This window comes from Maniola hyperantus, chromosome 14, assembly GCF_902806685.2.
Source record: "Maniola hyperantus chromosome 14, iAphHyp1.2, whole genome shotgun sequence".
NCBI classification, from domain to species: Eukaryota; Metazoa; Arthropoda; class Insecta; order Lepidoptera; family Nymphalidae; genus Maniola; species Maniola hyperantus.
The window spans coordinates 3,783,204-3,808,286 of record NC_048549.1 but is presented as its reverse complement, the minus strand read 5'-3'; the positions used below and the strand labels follow the sequence as shown (position 1 = coordinate 3,808,286).

The following is a 25,083-nucleotide window of genomic DNA, read 5'->3' as shown; positions in this document are numbered from 1 at the left end:
AAGTTGTACCGAAAACCGTCAAGCAGCGGGGAATAGAGCCGCAAATTCATTTAATTTTCAGGAAGACGCCTTATGTTTTGAGTTTAAAGACGAGTTTTACCAGCGAGCAAGAAATGTGCTGAGCACTTTGAGTATTTTAGTGTTTTAATTGTCTTGAGTTATATTCATTATTCATTATAGGTATATTCATAATAAAACTAAGCTCACGGTTTTTAGCAACTCACTATAAAAAATCTCTCGCATTTAAAGCAGCGTACTTAAATTAAACTAACATTGGGGCTAATTTCGTTGTGCACAATCTCTAAACTAAACCAAAATGAGCCCATTGGTATCTCTTTTATAACGTTGCTCGCGGAAAAGGATAGCACCAGATTTAGACCTGTCAATTTAGTTTAAAAGAATCGGCCACACTATCTATATAGTGTATCTGAATAAAAAAAATCTGACACCGTTTCTCACAGTTAAGTCGATGTTGACCGATAAAAATCGATCTGAAATAAAAAGTGGTCGTCTGCGTTACCTCTAAGTTAGGTACGTGTTGTGATTCAAGCACGAAAATACTTCAGGAAATGAGAAAATTTTCTACAATTTTATCAAAGTGTTATAAATCTTGGGAAAAGTTTTTAGCTGTCCAAACTGTCTGCGTAGTTTCACTAACCGTATTTCGTAGAACCGTATCTATTCTTGTTATTAATTTTATTTTATAGAACCTGGGCCCAACCGAGCTTCGCTCGGCTTCTTTAGAGCTCTACCTGTGGGAACTCAGGGATGACGCTTCTCCAGATATCCTTTAAAAGTTGAAAATACTAATTTTTGTTCATCGACACATTTTTTTTGTGATGTAACCACAAATTCACGGTTTTCTGATTTTTCCCCTTACGTGTTCTATAAGACCTGCCTACCTGCCAAATTTCATGATTCTAGGTCAACGGGAAGCACCCTATAGGTGGTAAATTAAACCTGACTATTCATAAGCACTTTTAAAAAGTTTACATGAATTAAAAAAATATTCTATTCTATTCTATTCTATTCTATTCTTGATAGACAGACAACAAATAAGGGTACTGTTTTCCCTTTTAAGGTACGGAACCATAAACAGCTTAAATCCACGCCGATAAGGTCGTGGGCATCATCTATTTGGCATCAGTTGCATCCCGAATAAATGGATATAGGCTACCTTGTATCCCGAATGTCATATCAATAGCTGGACTAGGTATTATCCATTCGCATGGCTAACGGTACGCATGTCGCGAGGTCGTCGACCGACCGCGAAGGCCATGGGGGTGACGTCACGGTTGGGGAAAATAATACCATGGCACAGCCGTCGCGTCAGTCGCGTCCCCTTTCTTGACAACCGTGAATCACCTATATAAAAGTAGGTATGAGTGACCGTGCCTTTGCTCCCTAAAGGTCCAATGTATTTTTGGTTGTAAATAAAAGTTGATACGTATAGCAAAGTTCATACATGCACACTATATCTATAATAGGATGCTACAACTAATAAATATTTTATTTTATTTTATTCATTTACTAGCTGCCCCGGTGAACTTCGTACCGCCTAACAGTCGATTCAAATTTTTTAAATTTGTCTCTCCGTAAGAACCATCCTCGTACTTCAAGGAATATTATAAAAAAAGAATTAGCGAAAAAGGTTCAGCTGTTCTCGAGATTTGCGATCAGCAACACATTTAGCGATTAATCTTTCTAAATATATAAAAGGAAAAGGTGACTGACTGACTGACTGATCTTTCAACGCACAGCTCAAACTACTGGATGGATCGGGCTGAAATTTGGCATGCAGATAGCTTTTATGACGTAGGCACCCGCTAAAAAAGGATTTTTGAAATTTCAACCCCTAAGGAGGTAAAATAGAGGTTTGAAATTTTTGTAGTCCACGCGGACGAAGTCGCGAGCATAAGCTAGTTTTAATATATAGAGATTTGTAATCAACAGCGTGAGTTTGTTTGTTGGTTTGTTGGGTTGTCTTTCAATCACGCAGCAACGAATCGGCGTAATTTTATTGCATGGATAGTTAAAGATTTGGAGAGTGACATAGGCTACTTTTTATTCCAGAAAATCAAAGAGTTCCCACGAGATAAACCCAAATTCATGCAGAAGCCGTAGGCATCAGCTAGTAAAAGGATAAACTGATTAACTAACATTAAGATAAGTAATCCTAGCGTGATCCCCAAAGCTTTCCATACAAACGTATCAGGACACTAAGGCTGAGATCTATAGAGCGCACTTTAACTTTGCTCAGACCTAAGATTGGGTTAAAACTAGACAGATTTATGTGAGAGATATAGCTCTGTCTTGTTTTAACTCTGTCTTAAGTTTAAGCTAAGTCAGAGCGCGCTCTATAGATCTCACCCTAAGTGCCTGGCAATGCCTGATGTGATTTCTAATACTATTCCGAAGAAAATATATTATAAAAAATTTACTTTATACTTTGACGTGCCACCATGATCAAACGTTCCAAACGTTCCTGTCAGTGCTAGGGACAATACGCAGAGAAACTTTCAGCTTTTATTAAATAACGAATGTCTGGCACGCGCTGGCTCTCTCTCTAAAACTGCTTACAGCAAACGTAATCAAGAGCTGCATTATAAGTATATTAAACTAGCTTATGCTCGCGACTTCGTCCGCGTGGTCCGCACAAATTTCAAACCCCTATTTCACCCTTTTAGGGATTGAATTTTCAAAAATCCTTTCTTAGCGGATGCCTACGTCATAATAGGTATCTGTATGCCAAATTTCAGCCCGATCCGTCCAGTAGCTGTGCGTTGATAGATCAGTCAGTCAGTCAGTCAGTCACCTTTTCCTTTAACATATTTAGATTAAAAAATCCATGCATAAATTTTTAATTTAACGCTTAATTAATAAAATGTTTATCAAGGATGTTGCCAAAGGCTCTCAGCGAGAAAATAATTTCTGTATTTTAATATTTGATTGAAAAAAAAAAACCAAATATGAAATGTTCCGTAAAATTTAATTTAACAAAGTACAGTCGTTACAAAGGCTGAACAAATAATAAAATGGCAATATAATTGAAACTTTGCTCGTTACATATTTTAAAAGAGAAATAACCTTTCGTGCATTCGTATTTTCATTTATTAGCAGAAGTAAGTACCTACGGCTATAATATAATATTATACATACTAGTGTACATATTATATAGCCGTACATTTACTTCTGCTAATAAAATATGTGTTATTGTATATTTAAGTAATTAAATTCTTACGGACATTTTTCATGATTTTGTCAAGTGATAACAATTTTTCTCAACTCAGAATTGCTTTATGTTATTGTTATCGATTAGTTACCATCTAGCTGATAACAACAACCGATAAGGTTAGTTTCAGTAACTATGTAGTTGAAAATAGATACGATTCTGAAACTTTGTTTTCGAAGCTATATTTTAAAACTCTACGAATGTCGAAACGTATAATATAAGGAGTTCATTATAACTTTTTACACAACTTTAGATGGAATTTGTAAATTTTTATCAAGCATGATAAAATCCTTATTCTGTTTGTTTGCGATATATAAAAGTTTGCGAAATAAATATTAAAATGGCCCTACTGCTACTGCAATAATTTCTTCTCGTTACAAGGAACGGTCGAGTTCTGTGACATTTTTAAAATGTTTTATTTGCTTCTATGTTTCTAGTACAAACACAGCCGCTCATTCCCACCAGTATACCCCATTAGTTCAACCATTGAATTAGTGAGACTTTTTGTCCCAGTAGTTCAACTAAATTCTTCTATTAGTTCAACCATTGAACTAGTGAGACTTTTTGTCCCAGTAGTTCAACTAAATTCTTCTATTAGTTCAACCATTGAACTAGTGAGTTTTTTTGTCACAGTAGTTCAATTAAATCCTTCTAAAAGTTGAACTACTGGGGCAAAATAATTGAACTCACAGGAGACAAAGTGGTCGCTATAGGGGTGGTAGATAGGTGGCAGCTATACACCGTTTCTAATTGTCAAATACCTGACCAAGCATCATGATCAACCCATAGCCGGCTCACTACAGAGCACTGGTCTCCTTTCACAATGAGAAGGGGTTTGGCCATAGTCTACCACGCTGAACAAGTGCGTATTGGCAGACTTCACACACACCTTTGAGAACATTATGGAAAACTCTCAGGCATGCAGGTTTCCTCACGATGTTGTAAAATGTAAAGCAAGTGATATTTAATTTCTTAAAACACACATAACTCCGAAAAGTTAGAGGTGCATGCCCGGGATCGGACCCCCGACCTCCGAATAAGGCTATCACAGCTTGTACCTATATTTTCACGAGAAAACCTTTCGTAGCCACTATCGATTCGGGGCTCGGACTAAGTCGAGACTTGATAGTTTAAATAGCATGGACCATTATAGTATTATATGCTAGTGACTCGACCGTGAATGCATTTTACGAAAATAGTCTGCAAAACACTGGTCTCGCAAAAATTTTATACTAAAACCAAACTCTGCTACGAAAGCTCATAAGATAAAGATTAAAAGTGAAAATTATAAAATGGAAAGTAACAAATAAATACCCAATAACACTATTATAATATGTATAAAACACTGAATGTTTTAACTAAATTAAATTGTCGGATAAAATCTTTAAAAACCCCTTATTATATACATACTTACATAAAAGAAAAACTGACTGATTGACATAAATCAATCAATCAATTCAGGGTCTGGAAACTTGCCTATATTTTGCTTGTCCGTGCGTTGTCTAATGTAAACGCGTTAAATCGACCGAAACTAGACAAACGTCGCGGGAATTTTAATATTGTAACTTATGGTTTTTTTTAAATTCTTTATTACACACAACACAAAGTAAACATATCAAAAAAACATACAAGGATCTTAATCTAATAGATGTAGCATGCAAATTGCAAAGGAGGCCTTATGGCTATCTCTTCCAGGCAACCTTTGGAGAAAGTGGCCCTAGGAGTAGGTATAGATACCTAGGGCCACTATTTGTCTATGTAAAACAGCAGCATATATTTGTGTAATATTAGTATGTATTGTGTGTAATTTATAGTTATTGTGTGTAATATATTACTATAAATTACACACAATACATACAAATATATTATGCTGCTGTTATACATAGACAAATAATAGTTCTTCAAACGATTTTTGTTTAAAATGCTTAAAAATTTTACACAGCTGTAACTACATTATGTTCGTTGTAGATCGTGAGGGTCACTTTCGAGATTATCTGAAAATCTTTTGTCCCCAAGTTAAGCTCACTTCCAGTGTTCAAATTTCAGAGGTTCTGTACACGAAAGCTTGATATTTCACGTCAACGCTTTAGCTGTCCAGATCTGCGGCTACAAAGTACAAAGGTCATGGATTTTTCTCAGGAGAAAATTTTGAAATAAGCTCATAATCCTATCTAATATTAGTGCTGGAGAAAATGTTGTTTTCTTTGTGAGTCTGCTCCAGTTTCGAGACTTATGTTATGTATAACCTATTTTTATGAAATTCAGCTGTGTCATGGCGACCCGCAACGAAACGTATACCTATCTACTTATAAGTACATGTAGTATATCCATTTGTTTTCAGCCGCTTCGTGTAGGTATGTTTTTCTAACAAATCCATATTTATCTCTACATGGTATAAAATAAAGTCGCTTCCCGCTGTCTGTATGTATGAACGCCTAGATCTTTTAAACTACGCAACGGATTTTAATGCGGTTTTCACCAATAGATAGAGTGATTCAAGATGAAGGTTTATATCTATAGTTTAGTTCTCAAAAAATTAGAGATCCCTAGAGAAATCAAAATAATATGAATTAGGTCGGAAAAAATCCTCTCGTTTGAGAGTTTCCGAGGCAAATACACCTCAATGACACCACATTAGTATCTACATTGTACCCATGCGAGGCCGGGGCGGGTCGCTAGTTCAATTTTATAAGTAAATGCGATGTCGTCAGTCTGGATCTTTGCGAGTAGAGAGAGAAATGGAAGAAGTTGGAGGAGGCCTTTACCCGAAAAGGGGCACATATCTCATAAACATACATTTTATTTCAATTTTTATTTAGTTATGTAAATACAAACTCAACTCTGTACAATACTAACAACTTAGCAACTTAAGAATACAAAAATATATTGTAATTTGCAACTAACAAAACTATTATCATTTTTGAACTATATATGTATAATGCATTAAGGAGTATGGGAATAAATGGCTTTTTATTATTTACTAGCTGACCCGCCCCGGCTTCGCTCGGGTGGAGTTTAGAAAATTAAGGGGAGATTCAATTAAATTTTTCTCTCCGTAAGAACCATTCTCGTACTTCAAGGAATATTGTAAAAAAAAGAATTAGCGAAATCGGTTCAACGGTACTCGAGATTTGCGATGAGCAACACATTTAATGATTCATTTTTATATTATAGAAGATTATTATTTTATTATAGCAAATGCGAAACTGTATCGGTTCGGAATGCCCTTCCTACCGATACAATATAGGTATGCCTTCTTATTGTATGCTACCGAGAAGAACCAGCAAGAAACTCAACGGTTGGTCTTTTCAAATACCTAATCAATTCATTAATAGCCTATTACAATTATTTAATAGTCAACAGATGGACTAAAGGCCTCTCCCAACGGGAGGGTTAGCCCATAAGCACCACGCTGGGCAGACGTGTTGGTCATCTCAGTAGGTGGTACTCTTAGCACCGAGGACGCTACCCGATCTCCGTTATTACCTATTCCCTTACCCCCCGTTACAACTTGTCGTTTGTCGGGACCGGATTTAAATCGAATGTTCCAGTGGCAGAACATTTTGGTTATGAAGCTATTCACACTTGTCGAAAACAGATTTTGTATCAAAATGTACTGCCACTGGAACATCAAGCGACAAACGACAAGTGGGAACGGGCAATTAGTCTCCTGGTACGATACTCACGGGAAGAGGAAGGGTGGTGACAACTGCATTCTGGTCTCTATTCATCACACGGCGCGGTATTAATTCAGTAAGTAAGTATAAAATAACATTTTAAAAAGCTTTAAAAACAGCACAGTATACCTAAAGCACACTTTAGAATAGTATGTAGCACTTCGATCGATCGATAGTTAAGAGCCCTCTTCGAAATATTGAAGTTGGTTTAAAAATACTTTAACAAACTTTATTAACAGCTGCAGTAAATATGTGGTTACCCACATTATTTGATAGCGTTCTCAATTAAACCACTTGAAATTCAGGTTAGTTTGACGTATCTAATATTAGGACTGTAAAGTGCAGTTTACATTTAAGTATATTTTTCATCTTTATCGCTAAGCGTATTATGGTTGATACGCGATCACAAGGCTCAACGCATGGTTAATACAAGAACCACTCAAAAGTTGCTGGATGTAAACCATAGATAATTAATTCTAATATCGATGTAAACCGTCGAATTGGGCAGTGGATTAATTAATTGGAGAAGGGCATGAGAATTTTGGGAATATAGTTTTAAGAAAGTCGCTTCGGAACGGCACTGTTGGAGATATTAGTTTAGGCAACTCTGTAGCTTCAAGCTTGGGAATGCCGAGATAGGAATGATGAAAATGAAAATTAATATAATCCGATCCGTTTAACTTCGGGTTTCAATATTTAGTATTATCTGTAATATGGCCAAGTAACTTAATCTAGGTACATAGGTAGATACTACACGCTCACTTTATTTTGTTCGGAATACTGAATCATAATTTGAATATACCTATACCTACTGAACGTTTACCTAGTTAGGTAAGTTCAAATTTTAATGCATATACTCATCCCTGAGTGCAACGAGTTTCGCGATCTGTATCACAATAGATACTGAACATGTAACATGCACCTAACTGACGATCATGATGCATGTGAAGATATGGTACACCAAATGTGACACAAATGTGCACCCATCCTTAGGAATACACAGAAATACATCGCGCTCTATTTAGAAATCGACAAACAGTCCTGCATAGTTAATGCTAATGGAAAGAACGACCGACTGAATTATATAGAAGTTCCTGGTAAACGTTTGGGAATTGTAATAATAAGTGAGCGTCATAATTTTTTTTTAAAGAATAGTAATTATAATTGAACTGAAATTGTTCTTATTTTTGCCTATGATAATATTATAATGTACATACCTAACATTGACTTTTATATTACTTCGTATGGACAGGGTTATTGAACAAACAAAATGACACCAACTCGTTGGTGCTATAGCACCAATGCAACCTCATTGACGTCTGGATTTCAAACGGGTCGTTCATTAGTATCTAAGAGGTGGCGCTGATTTATTTAGTTTCTAAACCGTGAAAAATTTTGTTTGCTTGACCATATCTTGTCATTTATATCGATGATAGCTAAGCACATCTTCAAACACGTGAAAAAGACAATGTATTCAAAGAAAATACACGAATTTAGTAAAAAAAATTAAACTTCTACTCGTCGAGAACGGAAAACGCATTGAAGTGTACAGTCGAGTACATAACGTTTTTATTGCGGGCTCGAGACGCCTAATATGAGTAGGTACTTTGCGTCGCGACGCGGACGGTTCGTGTTTGCATAAAAGCGTGAAGTGGAAGAAAATAATTGAGCAGTTACCGACGCACGTATACAAATGTTTTGCCTACTTTTTAGGGTTCTGTACCCAATGTTTCTTGCTGCTTCTCGGTAGGAAGTTCATTCCGAACCAGTGGTTAATTAAATTACTTGACGATTCAATAGCACTTGTTTATTCTACTCTACTCTATTCTATTCTATTCAAAAGGAAAAAAGGAACCCTTATAGGAGCCGTCTGTCCGTCTGTCGTGTCTGGCAAGAAAACCTATAGGGTACTTCCCGTTGATCTAGAATCATACAATTTTGCAATGCCCCGCCTACGACGCAGCATTGACTCCGAGTGGCCTACTTACGCAACGTTCGTGACCTCTAGCTTCAGTCAGATGTTTTTTTTGCAATATATATCGTATTTTTTTACAAAATTATAGGATTTTTTTCCCGTTTTTTTGTGGTATCATATCAGTAATCATCAGTACTATCACCTGTTTTCGGTTTTGCCAGCGTTCTAGTTACACCCCGTATACATGCACACGATGACAAAATAAAAGGTTCAATAAAATAAAATATAAATTCAGCAAAACGCATCTGCCTGCACTTATACTTGACGTTTTAAGCTAAAAGCTTCCGATACTCGGTGGCGGTAGTAACTCCACAATGCATTTTATATTGCCAACCGAACAGGACGCATCTGCATCGAGTTTTGTATTAAGATTTATTATCACTCTTATGTTCCTCTACACTAAAGTATAGTGCATTCAAAATAAACTGGCGTGTTTCCACTTGAGACCGTCGTAAACTTTTTTTCTAAAACCCCTCAGCTTTATCAATTTCGCAAATCAAGATCTATACCAACCTACACCTAATTTTTACTGACACGACAACAATACACTTAACGCCAGTGCCGCCACAAATACCTAACAGTAAACCACGTAACACAATCCCGGGATTAAAGTAACAATGCAATACGCAAAGCGCATCGGACAGCCTGCACCGGGGCGAAACCGGGTCACCTACATCTGAGCGCTAAAGGACTTTGCACGACGGATCGTGAATGACACACGCCATATTTATACAAAAGCCTGCTTGTCTACTAAAGTGGGAGATTTGGGTTACATTCTGAATTGGTATTTACAAGTCGTTCGGTGAGTGCCTGAATAATGTGTGAACCAACTCCCTCTATGTACCTACTACGCACTAGCCGGGTCCTTCCAACGCGACGCGGGTACGCTTTCCGGTGCGAGATCACCATTCAAGCACCACTAGCACCCTAACCTCTATCGGTTTTTCGGACCATGTGTCCTGCCCATTGCCACTTCAGCTTCACAACCCGTTGAGCCATATCGGTCACTCTGATTCTCCTACAGATCTCATCATTTCTGATTTGATCACATAGAAAAACTTCAAGCACAGCTCTCTCCATGGACCGCTGAGTGACCCTGAACTTTCAGAGGCTCATAGTTAGCGACCATATCTCGGATCCATATGTCATTACTGGCAACACGCACTGTTCGAAGACTTTGGTATTCAAGTACTGAGGATTTTTGGACGAGAAGACATGTCGAAGCTGCCCAGTCGAGTTGAATTCGGCGGTTAACCTCTTTCTCGAAATTGTACCTACCTAGCTGAATTGTGTGTCCCACGTACACAGTCATACTTTCTACAAGTTCGAGTGCAGAACTATCACCGCTATCCTCCAATTACCACTTTTACAACAAATGTACGGAGTGACCTGGATTACAAGGCGGTAAAAAACATCAATCCCATAAAAGGTACGCCACGACAAACACGAGTATCGATTTACGTGACATCAACGAATATTTAGAACAGCATGTGCTTTTAGTATCCATTTTAATGTTTAACTTGTCCGTAAGTTTTACTTTTATTAGGATAGTCCTGTTTTTTGGATACTCCAGACGGGCTATAATATTATACACAAGAATAATGTGAGAAATACATTGACATCAACCCACCATGCCATAGCAGTAGCACACATTTTAGTGATCGATGTTTTTCATTATTTTATTATCCAGGAACACACTGACAGACACGTCATGTAAAACTACGGAAACCGGAGGATTGACTGAAATCTTGTCTAAGTATAAAAGTTACGATGTCAAAAAGTTATAGTGACAGCACTCAATTCTACGTTGCGGCCGCTATGTGGTGGAACTGCTTTGCTAGGAACCCCTATCTTAAGCAATCCCGATGCCCTGTAAGTCATTTATTTAAGTTTTCTAATTATTATCAAACATGGCATGGGAGTTACGTCTATCTGCATGGGTTTCTCAAATTACGAAAGTAGGCCATTCATATAAAATGAGAAATTTATCTGCGTCGGTGCCACGTTTGTTAACTTGAATTGAAACTTGAATTCAATACCCTGATCCGCGTTTTGGTGATGGTGTTATTAACACGCCATTCGACACGTCGATTTACAATTTGCTGTTGCGGCGTGTTGCAAATGTGTTTCTACTATAAATCTTAGAATAGCTTATACATCAGTCAAGCCTATATATTGAATGGATGTTCCCGGTTCCGTGTCGCGAATAGCCATGCGGTAATGTAATGGTTGCAAACCGCAAAATAAAATATTGTCAGCTTTCATCAACGAGAACGGTGAAACTTGAACTTTCTTTTCTGCATGAAAAAACATTTTTAGTGACAGCTTATTAATTTTCTTAAATAAATGTCATAAATTCACTCTAGATAAAATCCCTTTCATCCATAAATAAAAAGCATTGAGAAAAATATATCTATAGGTACTGCAATAGATACCAGTTGCAAAAGTTTATAATGGCGAAAACAGGAAAAACAGGATTAGAAGAGCAAAAGGGTCAATAATGTGGAGTATGCCTTGCCTAAAGAGAAGATGATTCAAAGAATTATCCGTTCTAGTTTAGACATTAAAGAAGTCCTATTTTGGGCCAAAATACTCTGGTCACTATGTTTATATTGCTTTTGCCCGGACGGACACAACCCAGTTTATCGTCTATAAACAATGGAATATTGGTAGCCTAACAAACCATCACATAACGCAAACATGGGGGAAAATTAAATAGCAATGACCGGTGTGGTATCCGTTACGCCAATAAATACTTAAAGTAAGGTGAGAAAAGTTTAATCTTCTGTATATATAAATTCAAAGTCCTGACTGACTGGCTGTCTAACTGACTGACGTATATATCACCAATAATAACTCATATATCAGTGATATACATTACTTTCGGCCGCGTACTGTACCTAGTAAGTAGGTACAGTTTTTCGTACAATTTTTAACTGAATTAAAGTTTGCGAAGAAGTTATCTTCTTAACGAGCTTTCCAAAATATATTTTAACTAGTTGATACCCGTGACTTCACCGGCGTGGATTTAGGTTTCAAAAATCCCGTGGGAACTCTTTGATTTCCCGGGATCATAAATAACCTATGTCACTCTCCATGTCTTTAACTATACCCATGCAAAAAAATACGGCGACTTGTAGCTCCGTTGCGAAGTGATTGAAACACAAATCAACAAACTAATAAACGAACAAACCAATAAACATAAACACACTTTCGCATTTACAATATGGGTAGTGATATCGGTCACCTCTACTTCGCAAAACAGATAATGAATAACTTTCTTTCGCAATAAATTTTTTATGTTGTACAAAATTTATGGACTAGCCATAACAAAATTTTACATCACTTATTTCCTGGGGATAAAGTAGTAAAAAAAGCACCGATAGCCTAGTGGTTAGGACGTCCACCCCCATTCGGAAGGTCGGAAGTTCGATCTCGGGCACGCATCTGTAACTTTTAGGAGTTGCTTTAACGGTGAAGGAAATCATCGTGAGGAAACCTGCATGCCTGAGAATTCTCCATAAGGTTCTCAAAAGTATTTGAAGTTTGCCAATCCGCACTTGACCAGCGTGTTAGACTATGGCCAAAACCCTTCTCACTCTGAGAGGATAACCGTGTTTTGTAGTGAGCCGGCGATGGCTCTTATCAAATCAATCAAATGAAATCAAATAATTTATTCAAAATATGTAATAAATTACACTTTTTGAAAAAAAAATATCTTTTTTTATTCGAATAAACTTTTACAAGTACTTTCGACTAGTCGGATGCATCTACCACTGGTTTGGAAAGCCTTTCCTACCGAGAAGAACCAGCAAGAAACTCGGCGGTTGCTCTTTTCAAATATTTGAGTGTCGGTTGTTGGATTTGTAAGATATAGATATACGAGGCTAAGGGAGGCAAAGCTATCATGATGATGATGATGATGAAAGTAGTCAAATTCTATTCACATGAAATGTGTTCTGGAGCACGTCCGAAACCAAAGCGTTAAGAGCGTCTTGTACGCGACTTCTCGTTCCCCAAAGTAAGAAATGGCTAGGAATTTTAAGCCGTTAGGCACTTCCCGGTGACCCAATTCAGAAATAAAGCAGAAATTAAAAGTTCCTATGCGATTTTTAATTTTTAAAAAGGTTCGTACGTGAATCTTTTTTGTCTTAAAGCGTTTTTCTTGTTTCATTTACGAGCGAGTTTACTAAAATCATAGATTAAGACGTGAATAAATTTTTTCAAAGGGCATTGTAGCTGGATGTGTTGTACGCAACGTTAAACTAAACTAAAATGGTAAAATAATACTGCGAAAAAGAATAGCATTAGATTTAGACCTGTCAATTTAGTTTAGAGATTGTGCAACAGAATTAGCTACAATATGATCAATTAAGTAAGTAGCTAGTTAATTTACTTTGTATAAGTAAATACAACTAAGCCCAAAGCTGTTTAAGCATTATGATCTATGTATAGGTCTACTCGATACCTAATACTACAATTTTCAGGACACGATCATCATAATATCTTTATCTTGGGTATTTTATCAAAAATGCGGCAAGCCCACTTCTCACCTGAGCATCACTTCAACTGTTAAGTAACATGCAATAACGTTTTTGGCTTAGAACTCGATCAATCACTCCTTACGTCATTGGCAATTTGCGTTCCTCGTTTTATAAAGCTTTTCATATGCTTTCAAACACGCTTTCTAAAGTTTAAAAGCCTTTTTAATCCATAAAAGCCTGTTTGATATCTATTTTTGCCTCGGTAATTGGAATTTCATTCAAATACTTGATCGTTAAGTATGAATTTTCTCTTTTCCAAGGCATGAATTATAATTATTAATTTATTATTTCATTTCATTGGCAAAGGAATACCTACAGCTAAAGTAATTATCTAATTTGGCAACTACCTCGTTTCAAAGAAGTGTTTTAATTAGAAAATTTTCTCAAACAAAACTTCAAAAGTAGGCACAAATTCCATATTAACCCGTATTATAAATATGCGTTTGTGTTGTGTGTTTGATGTTGGTTTGTTGAACTTTGATTGTCCTTCAATCACGTCGCAATGGGGCAATGGATGGAAGTGATTTTTTGCATGGGTCACAGTTAAAGACTAGAAAATGACATAGGCTATTATTTATCCCAGAAAGTCAAAGAATATCCACAGGATTTTTAAAATAGTAAATCCACTCGAACGAAGTTGCGGACGTCAGCTCGTCAGTAATAACTGCTACCTACTCATTTCAAAGAAAGGATTTTAAAAGCTGCGAGGGTTTCAATTACTTTTAGATAAATCCAAAAGAAAATGACCGCAAGGGAAAAGCACTAGGTACATAGCACTCGGTATGAGATCTGTAGTAAGTAATTAAAAAATTTAAAGACGGTAGAAGTGAAATAAAGAACAAATAGACAAGAAAGTAGTTACCAACAAAGTTTGATTCGAGCTGAACGGTTCAAAGAAAAAGAAATCTACTTTTAGAAGTAGATACTAGAGTTGCGTGACATCGAATTTGTAACTTGAAAACCACGATATTTAAAAAGCCGGCCAAGTGCGAGTCGGACTCGCACACGAAGGGTTCCGTACCATCGCTCGTAGAAGAAATGACACTTTTTAATTTCATGGTGCCCATTTTGAAATTTATATTAGGTATTTGTTACATCGGCAATAGAAATACACATTCTGTGACAACTCTCTACCTATTACGGTTCACGAGATACATACAGCCCGCTGACAGACAGTCGGACGGACGGACGTACAGGAGGCTTACTCCCCTTGGCACCCTTCGGGTACGGAACCCTAAAACAATACATTTTCTTAATTAAATACCTAGTTATTATGTAATACTATTACTAACAATGCTATTTCCAGCAGTCACGACAATTACAGCTAATGACAAGAGCAGTAAGTATCGCTTAATAGCTCTGAATGTGCAGTTTCGAATGACAACCTGACAGAAATGTCGATAGTCAATAAGACACGCATGGTTGCTTCTATCGAACTCGCTATAAGCGGAGATAAAAGCAATTTCGATGTTATTTCACAAGCAATACGTTTCAAAATTGAGTCAACTAGATAGCTTGGCGTTTAGGTGCATATAAGTTGGATAAGCCCGGCTTAGGTCTGATTGCGTGAATGATGTAAACGTCGCACATTCAGCAGATCTCTTATCAAATATACCTTTTTTTTCGCTGGGAAATGCTTTTACGCATCCTCCCCGGAAGCAACGCAGTTGACCACGTTTCTTCCGAATCAACTGAATGGAACGAAATTGTAACAGAAATTGTTACAGGAATGATATACCTATCTATCTATATTTATAAAATTCAAAGTCCTGACTGACTGACTGACTGACTGACATATATATCAACGCACAGCCTAAACCGCTGGTCCTAAAGACATGAAATTTGGAGGGTCTATTCTTTGTAAAGAGTAGGTATCCACTAAGAAAGGATTTTTCGAAATTCCACCCCTAAGTGGGTTAAATGGGGGATGGAAAATTGTATGAAAGTCCGTCATTTTTAAGTTATTTGCATGAAAATTGGTATTTGGGTTTTCGGTTACAAATGAAGAAATACGTGTTTCAGGATTTTTGGAAAATTTGCCCATAAGGGTGGTAAAATAGGGGATGAAAGTTTGTATGGGACAGTTTTAATTATTGATATTATTAACTTGAAATTTGGAAAGCAGGTGTTTTCTTGAGGTGTCAGCTAAGAAAAAAAAGCCATTTGTTTCCTGAGTAGGCCACGCGGGCGAAGCCGCGAGCAGAAGCTAGTCTAAAATATGGAAAAAGATAAGTAAAAACGCAATGCAGAGTCAAACTGGAGAAGTGCAAGTGGCGAGAGAGAGAAGTCAATGGAAGACGCTAGGAAGCCTTGAAAGAATGGAATACTTTTCCAAAAGGCACACAACTCAGGAGATATTCTATTACAATAAACACACCGGCCAAGTGCGAGTCAGGCTCGCGCAATGAGGGTTCCGTACTACAGTAGTATTTTTTCGACATTTTGCACGATAATTCAAAAACTATGATGCATAAAAATAAATAAAAATCTGTTTTAGAATGTACAGGTGAAGACCTTTCATATGATAGCCCACTTGATATAGTCACTCACTTCGAAAGTTGAAAATACTAATTATTAGTTCATGACCACAATTTAATTTTTTTTTGTGTGATCTAACCCTAAATTCACAGTTTTCAGGTTTTTCCCCAAATGTCAGCTATAAGATCTACCTACCTGCCAAATTTCATGATTCTAGGTCAACGGGAAGTTCCCTGTAGGTTTCTTGACAGACAGATAGACAGACAGACAGACAGACAGACAGACAGACAGACAGACAGACAGACAGACAGACAACAAAGTGATAAGGGTTCCGTTTTTCCTTTTGAGGTACGGAACCCTAAAAATACAGGTTTTGTAGGGCAGCGATGAAAAATACCGCGTACGTATTGTGTGAAACTCAAACGCTAACATTTGGTCGATTGTTATTACTTCAGTCTAATTTAGCACCAAACTGTTTACCCCAGTTTACTGTGCACTATAAAATAGCTGTAATGTAGCACTGTGTTTAATTACTGTCTATAAAACTGCCAAATATATCTTCATTTTTGTGATAATAAAGCCTTATAGCAATACAATTTGTAAAGTAATAATATAGATAGTTCAATGACCAGAATAAAAACAGGCGGACCGTAGCAAGTGGGCCCGGTATCCCAAGGAGTAGAGAGGAGATGGGGTCAATCGACCATCTATTTTGAACGCGATTGGTTTACTATATTATCACGTCATTTTTTAAAAATCGGATTGGTTTACTGTACACATCTCCTCTCCGCTCCGCTTAGGTGGATACCGGGCAGGGAACTTCTAACAAAACGTCAAGCGTTCGACGTCACTGGCAGGCGTCAAATGTTAGTGCATTTGACCACAACCATAGTCTAAAGTTTGGGTCTAAATACAAAAATTCTCCTATTGCATTCTCCTACGCGGCCCCTAATCCGTTTTTAAAAAATATATTTACTATCTTTATTTTTCTAAAATTTAATTGGTGAGAGTACCTTACCTACCCCACGCGTATTTTGACGACAGATCTATGTATAGTACCTAATAATAACTATTAAAATTGACTAAATACGTGAGCATAGCTGTACCAACCTATACCTATAACTATTGATGAAAAAAAAAGAAATAACCAAATATAATATTGAAAAGCATTATAAAAATTAATTACTCAGGTTTATTTTGATCAAACCACTATACATTAATAATGTGGCTAATTCCTTTGTACACAATCTCTAAACTAAACTAAAATATCACGTCTAAATCTATTGCTATCCCTTTCATAATGTTGCTTGCGGAAAAGGAAAGCACTAGATTTAGACCTGTTCATTTAGTTTAGTTTAGAAATTGTGTACTAGAGAATCGGCCCCAATGTGCATCATCTTAGCAGGCCGTTTGGGCATTAAATAAAAATTTTAATATTTCGACATTACGAAACAAACTTTCATAGTTTGAGTGCTGCGAATCGATTTGATGTGAGAAATTGAGTCTTATTTTATTTAAATAAGTACACGCATTCATTTATAAGCTACTAGCCGACTAGCTGATGCCAGCGACTACGTTCGGGTGGATTTAGGTTTTAAAAACCCCGTTTGAACTCTTTAATTTTCCGAGATAAAAAGTAGCCTATGTCACTCTCCAGGTCTTTAACTATACCCATGCAAAAAAATCATGTCGATCCGTTTTTCCGTTACGACATGATTGAAGAACAAACCAACAAACCAATTAACTAACAAACCAACAAACAAACACACTTTCGCATTTACCTATAACATGAGTCGGGATAATATGGGTAGGGAATAGGTATATTCGTCGTCGCGTCGTGAGGAATACCCAAAGAATGGCGTCAAATAAAGAAAATGTTTATGGTTTGACGTGTTCCTTTGATATTTTCTTTGAGTCACTCCTTTGACTGAGATAGAATTGGCAACATGCTTTGAATATGATAAGTGCTGTGATCAGTAACTTCGAATCTAATATCAATAGACTATAGGAAGGCGGTTACAATATTATGTACGAAAAACCCTCATACTTTCAGTTTCGAACTTACTGAAAGGGTAACTAGGTGAATCATAATATTATTATGGTTTTGACGGGGAAAACTGGCAACTACTAATTTTACCTTGTAAGTTAAGATCCGATATATTTAAATTAAAGATCTACTTGGTACTCAAACAATGGCTAAGATTTAACCTCCAGATACCTAAGTAAATAAAATTATCCAGGACCATAACAATAATAACTGTTGTAAGCCTAACCATTAATTTTCTGTACAATAAGCATTTATGTGAAAGTACTAGGTCAAAATGTAAAAATCAGACCACTCACCGATATGATAATAACACCGGCATATCAACACCAAAAACACAATCCACGAAATCACAATCGGCGCCTCTTGCACAAACAGAGTTTCCATTTTTATTTACACACACAAAACACAATCGTAAACAAATTCGAACATATGACCACGAGGAAACTAGCATTAAAACTGTCGGAAATTAATGTGCTTCCTTGTTTCCCGTACGTGATAATGTGGGTAGACGGGTCGATGTCACTAGATGACACTAAAGAAATGCGCCGGCGGCGGCCGTTCGGCTGGCTTGGCACACGCCAGGTAGTTGCTACGTAGTTGCGATCCAAGTGTATGAAAACTAAAGCATGTCCAATTACCCGCCTAGCGAAAAAATTATATCCGACCAAATTAATGTATTTGGTGCTTATTAGATAGTTCAAAAATCTCTAAACTGATCTCAGTTTACGGTTCTTAAGCAGTGCATAAAACTTTAATCGGAAAAAAATGGCATTACTTTTAAACCTGCTATTTACTTCTTATACTTTGTACTTTTGTACCACGGAGTATAAAATATCCATATTTTGTGCCTTCATTATCGAAAGATATGATGCAATAAAATAGCAAAATTCCTTATAATTTGTAAATTACGCTTGTAAAATGTACAGTTATTTGATTATTATGATCTCGACACTTAACTAGTTATTATGTATCGATCGATATCTTGACTATTGTTATTGTTTTTTTTTGTTGTGTGATTATTCAATTTCGGAAATAAAGTTTATTCATACGTGTAGGTTCTATTTGGTTTTTTTAAATTTATTCAAAAAAGTACCTGGTTAAGTTTAAGTGCACCCAATTTTTTCTTGTCGCTTTAATTTTATAAAACGATTCGGTCTCATGATTTTCGGAAAACGAACTTAAATTTAATATTGCTTTTAATTAGTTCGAAGTTTTTTCAAACGTATTTTTATCTAAACGTGACTGTTTCTGGTTTCAGAACGGGTTGCTTTTGCCGACGCGCTGAAGATAGGGATCTCGTAATCAGATAAGCGCTCGCAACGATCCCGAGTCGTCGACTGGCTTGCGCCCGCGCACGCTTTCAAACATCTGTCGGAATATACATGAAAGATAACGAAAATAAAACCGCCTCCCAAGGGGCAAATTGAACAAAACCGGCCAAGCGCGGGTCGGATTCGCGCACGAAATTCCGTACCATCCATATCATATCCATACTAATATTATAAATGCAAAAGTGTATCTGTCTGTCTGTCTATCTGTCTGCTAGCTTTTTAGCGGATGTTACCCAAAGTTAAAAGAGGCGGCTTTAAACAGAGAAGCTTTTCGCATGATGACTTCCAAACTTCAAGTTTCGAAGAAGGCGCGCGATGATGATCATGATTTACTAAAAGGAAAATAAGAATATACTGATTAATCTCTTCAAACTAAGAGGAAAGTAATTGCGTGGAATAGTTGCTTACAATAGTTATATATACCAAGCATTGGTCAAGCAATGTCGACCAAGTTTAGTAACTGGATAGGTGACTGAACTTTGTTCTGTTATTTCTTTTACTTGCATCCCGGGCACTGAGTACTATTATATATTCTGTGCTGTAGGTAGATACGACTAGTAGACCATATTGAAATAGGTCGAGATAGTAATCAGGGTATGAGGTGGGGGGACACTCGCACGTCACCCGCGCTATTCCGCATCGGATTAGAGCGTGGGCTGTGCGGGTGTGAAGGGTGTCCCCACCCCAATTGCCATCTCAACCTGTCGCGTAGGTACTATACCTGCATGCAAGATAATTCATTGCTCGAATATATATTATAATAAAACATAAAAGTCGTCCACGTGCGTCAAGCGAGGAAATTTTTTAATAATGTTAGTGGCCCATTTTAATTCCCATAGGTCACGAATTGAAATTAACTGTCGAAAATCATGAATACCCACTCATTTTCCCTTCAGGGGATAATAGGCTCTGAAAAACTATTCATAAATGTCAATTTCGTTTATCATCTAATCAGATTTGACAATACATCCATAACCTTTACCGTGACCTAAAGCGTTGATTTACGGACGCACGCCTTTTGAGTCTATTGCGTACAAAAGGCCAAATTCTCGAACGGCCTTGCTTTGAACTTTGAATGTACAGTTTACCAAACTTAGGTGTATACTGGTACTGATTCTGAGTGCACCTAAATTTTAGAGTATTCGCGACCTCTTCTTACTAGTGTAATAATATGACAAAGACAGACACGGTTTGACAGTTTTAAATTTCATTTAGAGCTGACAAACCGCGTGACTTTAGCTGCCAGTCGCGAGCCTATTGCTTAAATTTGTAGCGTGCACTAAAACTTAGTCTTTAAATGTAAAATTCATGTTCTGTCCTTTTTTAGCAATATTAAAAAGAAAAGGATGCAGATAATCTAAATTAAGTTTAAAGAAAGACAACAGAATCGGCGCCACTTATTATGTAAAACAACAACGTACAGTATCAACGGCTGACCTCATTACATAAGGCACAAGGAATGGGAGAAGCTGGCTGTTTACAGGAGATAATGTAAAAGATGTTGTGGAAGGATACTATTATTGGCGCTTGGTTCGATGCATTAGCGCGTAGGAGAGCTAAGACCCAAACCAGGGGCTTAGTTACGGTAAAATGACATCGAATAAAATTATCGTAACTGCACCCTCTGGATTGGCCGCCACTCTCTCGCTATTGGCTAAAATGCATTGTTGAAGCAAAAATACTACAAATACTGCCATTCACAGCAATTGAGATTGTAGCAATGATTGGTGGAGTTTTTCGCAATCGAACAGCAGGGCCGCGACCGTGTCTGTGGTCATCGGCTATGTTGTGGCAAATGTGGACGTAATTGCCACTCATGGATTGCCATAGCCACCAAATAAAATGCCTTCAAGACAATGTTTAAATAATCTGGAACAGACGCAAAGGTCTAAATGAAACTCCACTCTAAAATATTGCACCCGAGCGAAGTCGAGGCGGTTCGGCTAGTATATATCTACATCTTTTATCTAAATATTCTAAACATTTAAAAGGAAAAGGTAACTGACTCACTGACTGATCTATCAACGCACAGCTGAAACTACTTGACGGATCGGGCTGAAATTTGACATGCAGATAGCTATTATGACGTAGGCATCCGCTAAGAAAGGATTTTTGAAAATTCAACCCCGAAAGGGGTGAAATAGGGGTTAGAAATTTGTGTAGTCCACGCGGACGAAGTCGCGAGCATTAGCTAGTAGAAATTAAGTTAGTAGGTTAATAAGTCACAGAAAAATAAAATATATTTGTCAACAGAAAACAAAAACAAACGCAAATTAAAGTTTAATTGCCGGAAAAATTAACACAGGCGTCCTAATTTGTCAGGGGCCTTTAGGAATTCCAACCATGTCAGGGCAACTATTCAACATAAAGGTGTAAAACTGTAAACTGGTAGATACTTAATGGCCGGTTTACACTATCTCAGTCGTTGAATGCGGTTAGTTCAATCTAGCGGACTGGAATGCAGTGTCGTCAATTTAATTACAATCATTTTAAGGAATTGCAAAAGCTATGGACAATGTAGGTACTAAAATGACAACGGATTGGACATCTTGACGGTTCCAATTGTTTAAAACATTGCTAAGACAGCACCATGAATGGTTCTATGACTCAGTAAGATACACTGTACGAATATGTACAGAAAATAATACGTACAAGTCACAACGCTGTATGAATAGAATAGAATAGAAAAGAATGTTTTTTTATTCATGTAAACTTTTTACAAGTGCTTATGAATAGTCAGGTAGTTTTAATATGTCCAGTAATAACTACTAACACAACGGCAAAAATAAGGTGTTAAGAAGTGGCTAGATAAAGAAGGTAGAGGGGCCATGTACCACTAATTACAGAAGGTCTATGTCCAACAGAAGATGTCACAAGCAAACAGCGCCAGAAAATCCCAAGAAAACCCTAAGGTTTTCTAATAAAATTGCAGGCTGGCTCAAGGACCTTCGCCAGTGGTTTAATATGAGTACAAGATCACTGTTTAGGGCAGCAGTAAACAAGATCCAGTTAGCCTTAATGATTGCCAACCTCCGGTAGGAGATGGCACTTGAAGAAGAAGAAGACCTAATATTATGTAATGCAATGAACACATAGATCCTTCCACATAATATTATAAAACAGATTTCACTGGACTGGAAAGCTGCTGGAATAATGCGATACAGCGATAAAGGCGTAGACTGTAGGTAGAAGCTGTATTAAAGTAAATTTTAAAGCAATTACGCTCACAAAGGTATGATAAGCAGGGGACCATTAGCCCGGGTAAAGTCGGTGCGGTTGAACTCTTTGATATTCGCCGAGGCGCGGGTTAGGGGTATAATCACACTTGCATGCACCACCATAATGGTAGTGCGAACATTTTTTATATTATATTACATATGCTGTTTTGTTTGGATTTATTGAACGAATGTAGCGAGGTCTCCGAGTCTAGGTGAATTTGCATTTGTCTGTCCATCCATCCATCATTCAGAGCCTCATAACTTTTGAATGAATGCTCATAATTATTTCTATTTCAAAAATAATGTGTAATTAGTAACCCAAAGCTGAGCAAATTCCAAAATCAGTCATGTATCAAACAGAAATAAAATTAAAGCACTTTTTCGAGAAAGAGAGTGCCTGTATGATTTTCCCCTGCAATTTTTTTTGCCAAAATTTTATAAGTATTTTGAAAGGTGCTGCTAACACAAAATTAGGAGTAGGTCCAAACTCATAGGACGCGAGGTCTCTGTTCGGGGTTTATGAAGATATAAAGATAACCAATGGACTGTAAGCATTGGTGAAATGAGCACGGTTAAATTAGAGAGAGACTAAACAAGAACCTTTGATAGTCACTAAGCACAGACCACGCCACGGTTAAAAGAACACAATGTTATCCCACTTATACTTGACGGCGCGGCGTGTGAACAACGCTCTAAATTCTGCTAAAATTTTAGAGATCCCCAGCTTCGCAACCCATTGAGCTATGAAATATATCTCAGAATAAATATAATATCTCAGAAAGTACCTATATCACTTACAATTGTTTTATTACCGAACACTTTGATTGTAATCTCTTAGTCTACAGATTCACACGTATTTTATCCTTGGCCGCCGAAATGAGGTTTTTCAAAATGGCGGACTTGTAGGTATGCCAACTATTGTTCACGGCAGGTCGATATGGCAATCGGGGTATGAGGTGCGGGGATGCGCCGCACACCCACACGTCACCCGCGCTATCCTGCACCGGGTTAGGTCCCCACCCCAATTCCCATTTCAACCTGTCGCGAACTATAGGTGCAATATCCTTTCACAATGTGCCACCAATTCAAAAACAAGGAAAGTGGCATAAATGACGTTAGACTTAAAAGTGGCATAAACGAAAACTAAATAAAAAATTAGTGAACACAAACTAGCATTAAGTACAAATCTCAAAGGGGATTCTGCATTCAGGATTAAATATTCTACACCGGCATTGTATCCAGGTTATACAGAACAATAAGAAACCCAAGGGAAATCTAAATATTCGCAGCCGCGTTAGATATTAATAAAACACGATGAGAGGAATAACAAAAAACATTTCATTCCGATGCAGTCACGTCCGCCACGATTCTACCAATGTGCAAACAAAAACTATTATGAAAACTACGATTCTACACATCATTCCCTGAATTATCTAAGTAGGTATTATGATTTTATTCAATAAAATGACTAAAAGCGTGAGCTATGGTTTATACAACATTCGATGAAAACTGTGATTCTACACATCATTTTCTCTGAATTATCAAAACATTTTATTTAAAAAATTTACTACAAAATCGTGAACTTCGGGTTATTAAATTATCAGTTTTCTGGTGGTTCGAATTTTCTAGGTCTTCTCCAATTTGATCAGCTATTTCGTAGACACGCTTTCGTTTTCACGTTTTGCTTTAATCGCTTACTTATGTGCTTATTGACAAGCAAGACTGTCGTTCAACCAAACTAAAAATCCGCACCTCACCTTTCTCTGCAAAATTTCAAAAATACGAAGTAAGAAACATATACGAGTTTTGAGAATGCTTTGTTTGGTACCTTGTGAACTTAAATATAGTATGTAATTTGAAAGTCTGAACATGAATTTATTTTTACTTCAATTTATATAAAACCCTGCATCCGATGCGCAATTTTTCACCGAGTAGGTACATAAGAACTAATATACCAGCGTCGTCTAGCTATCCAGAACCGTCGTATGTCAACTACGTTATGATTGCAATATGTTCTAACCTACCTACCAACCTGTATTTCTCCCGAGACATGAGTTTTATTAAGTTTTTGTTGTAAGATGAACTCTTACAGCGTTTCCACATTATTTTTTGTCTAAATTATTATCAATGTTATCGTCGGGATACGTAATAAAAATATAAGAAATCATACATGCTCATCTGTCTTTTTAGGGTTCCGTACGCAAAGGGCAAAACGGAACCCTATTACTAAGACTCCGCTGCCCGTCCGTCTGTCTGTCACCAGGCTGTATCCCATGAACCGTGATAGTAATACATTTGAAATTTTCACAGTATTTCTGTAGCCTCTAAAGCAACAAATTCTAAAATATAAATAATAATAAAATAGATATTTAAGGAGCCTCCCCATACAACAAACGTTATTTTTCTGCCGTTTTTATAGATAATGGTACGAACCCTTCGTGCGCGAGTACGACTCGCACTTGGCCGGTTTTTTTACATTACCTTTACCACCAAGTGATTGAATGAATGACTGAATATATTATGTAGGTAGCTTCTAATTTTATTGCACACCACATAAATTAGTATAAAAAACGGAATCACA

At 37.0% G+C, this 25,083-nt stretch overlaps 1 protein-coding gene across 7 annotated transcripts in view; it reads right to left on the bottom strand.

The window, feature by feature from the left end:
- Nucleotides 1-25,083, bottom strand: part of LOC117988249 (supervillin-like) — a 256,319-nt gene that overhangs the window by 167,598 nt on the left and 63,638 nt on the right. Inside the window, exon 1 of one of the 7 annotated variants that reach the window (XM_069502876.1) lies at nt 18,250-18,457. The exons of the other annotated variants lie outside the window; for them this stretch is intronic. Coding sequence (XP_069358977.1) covers nt 18,250-18,337 — 88 coding nt within the window. The 5' untranslated portion in view covers nt 18,338-18,457. Of the gene's footprint in view, nt 1-18,249; nt 18,458-25,083 lie in introns of those variants that run through there. 7 annotated transcript variants of the gene reach the window in all.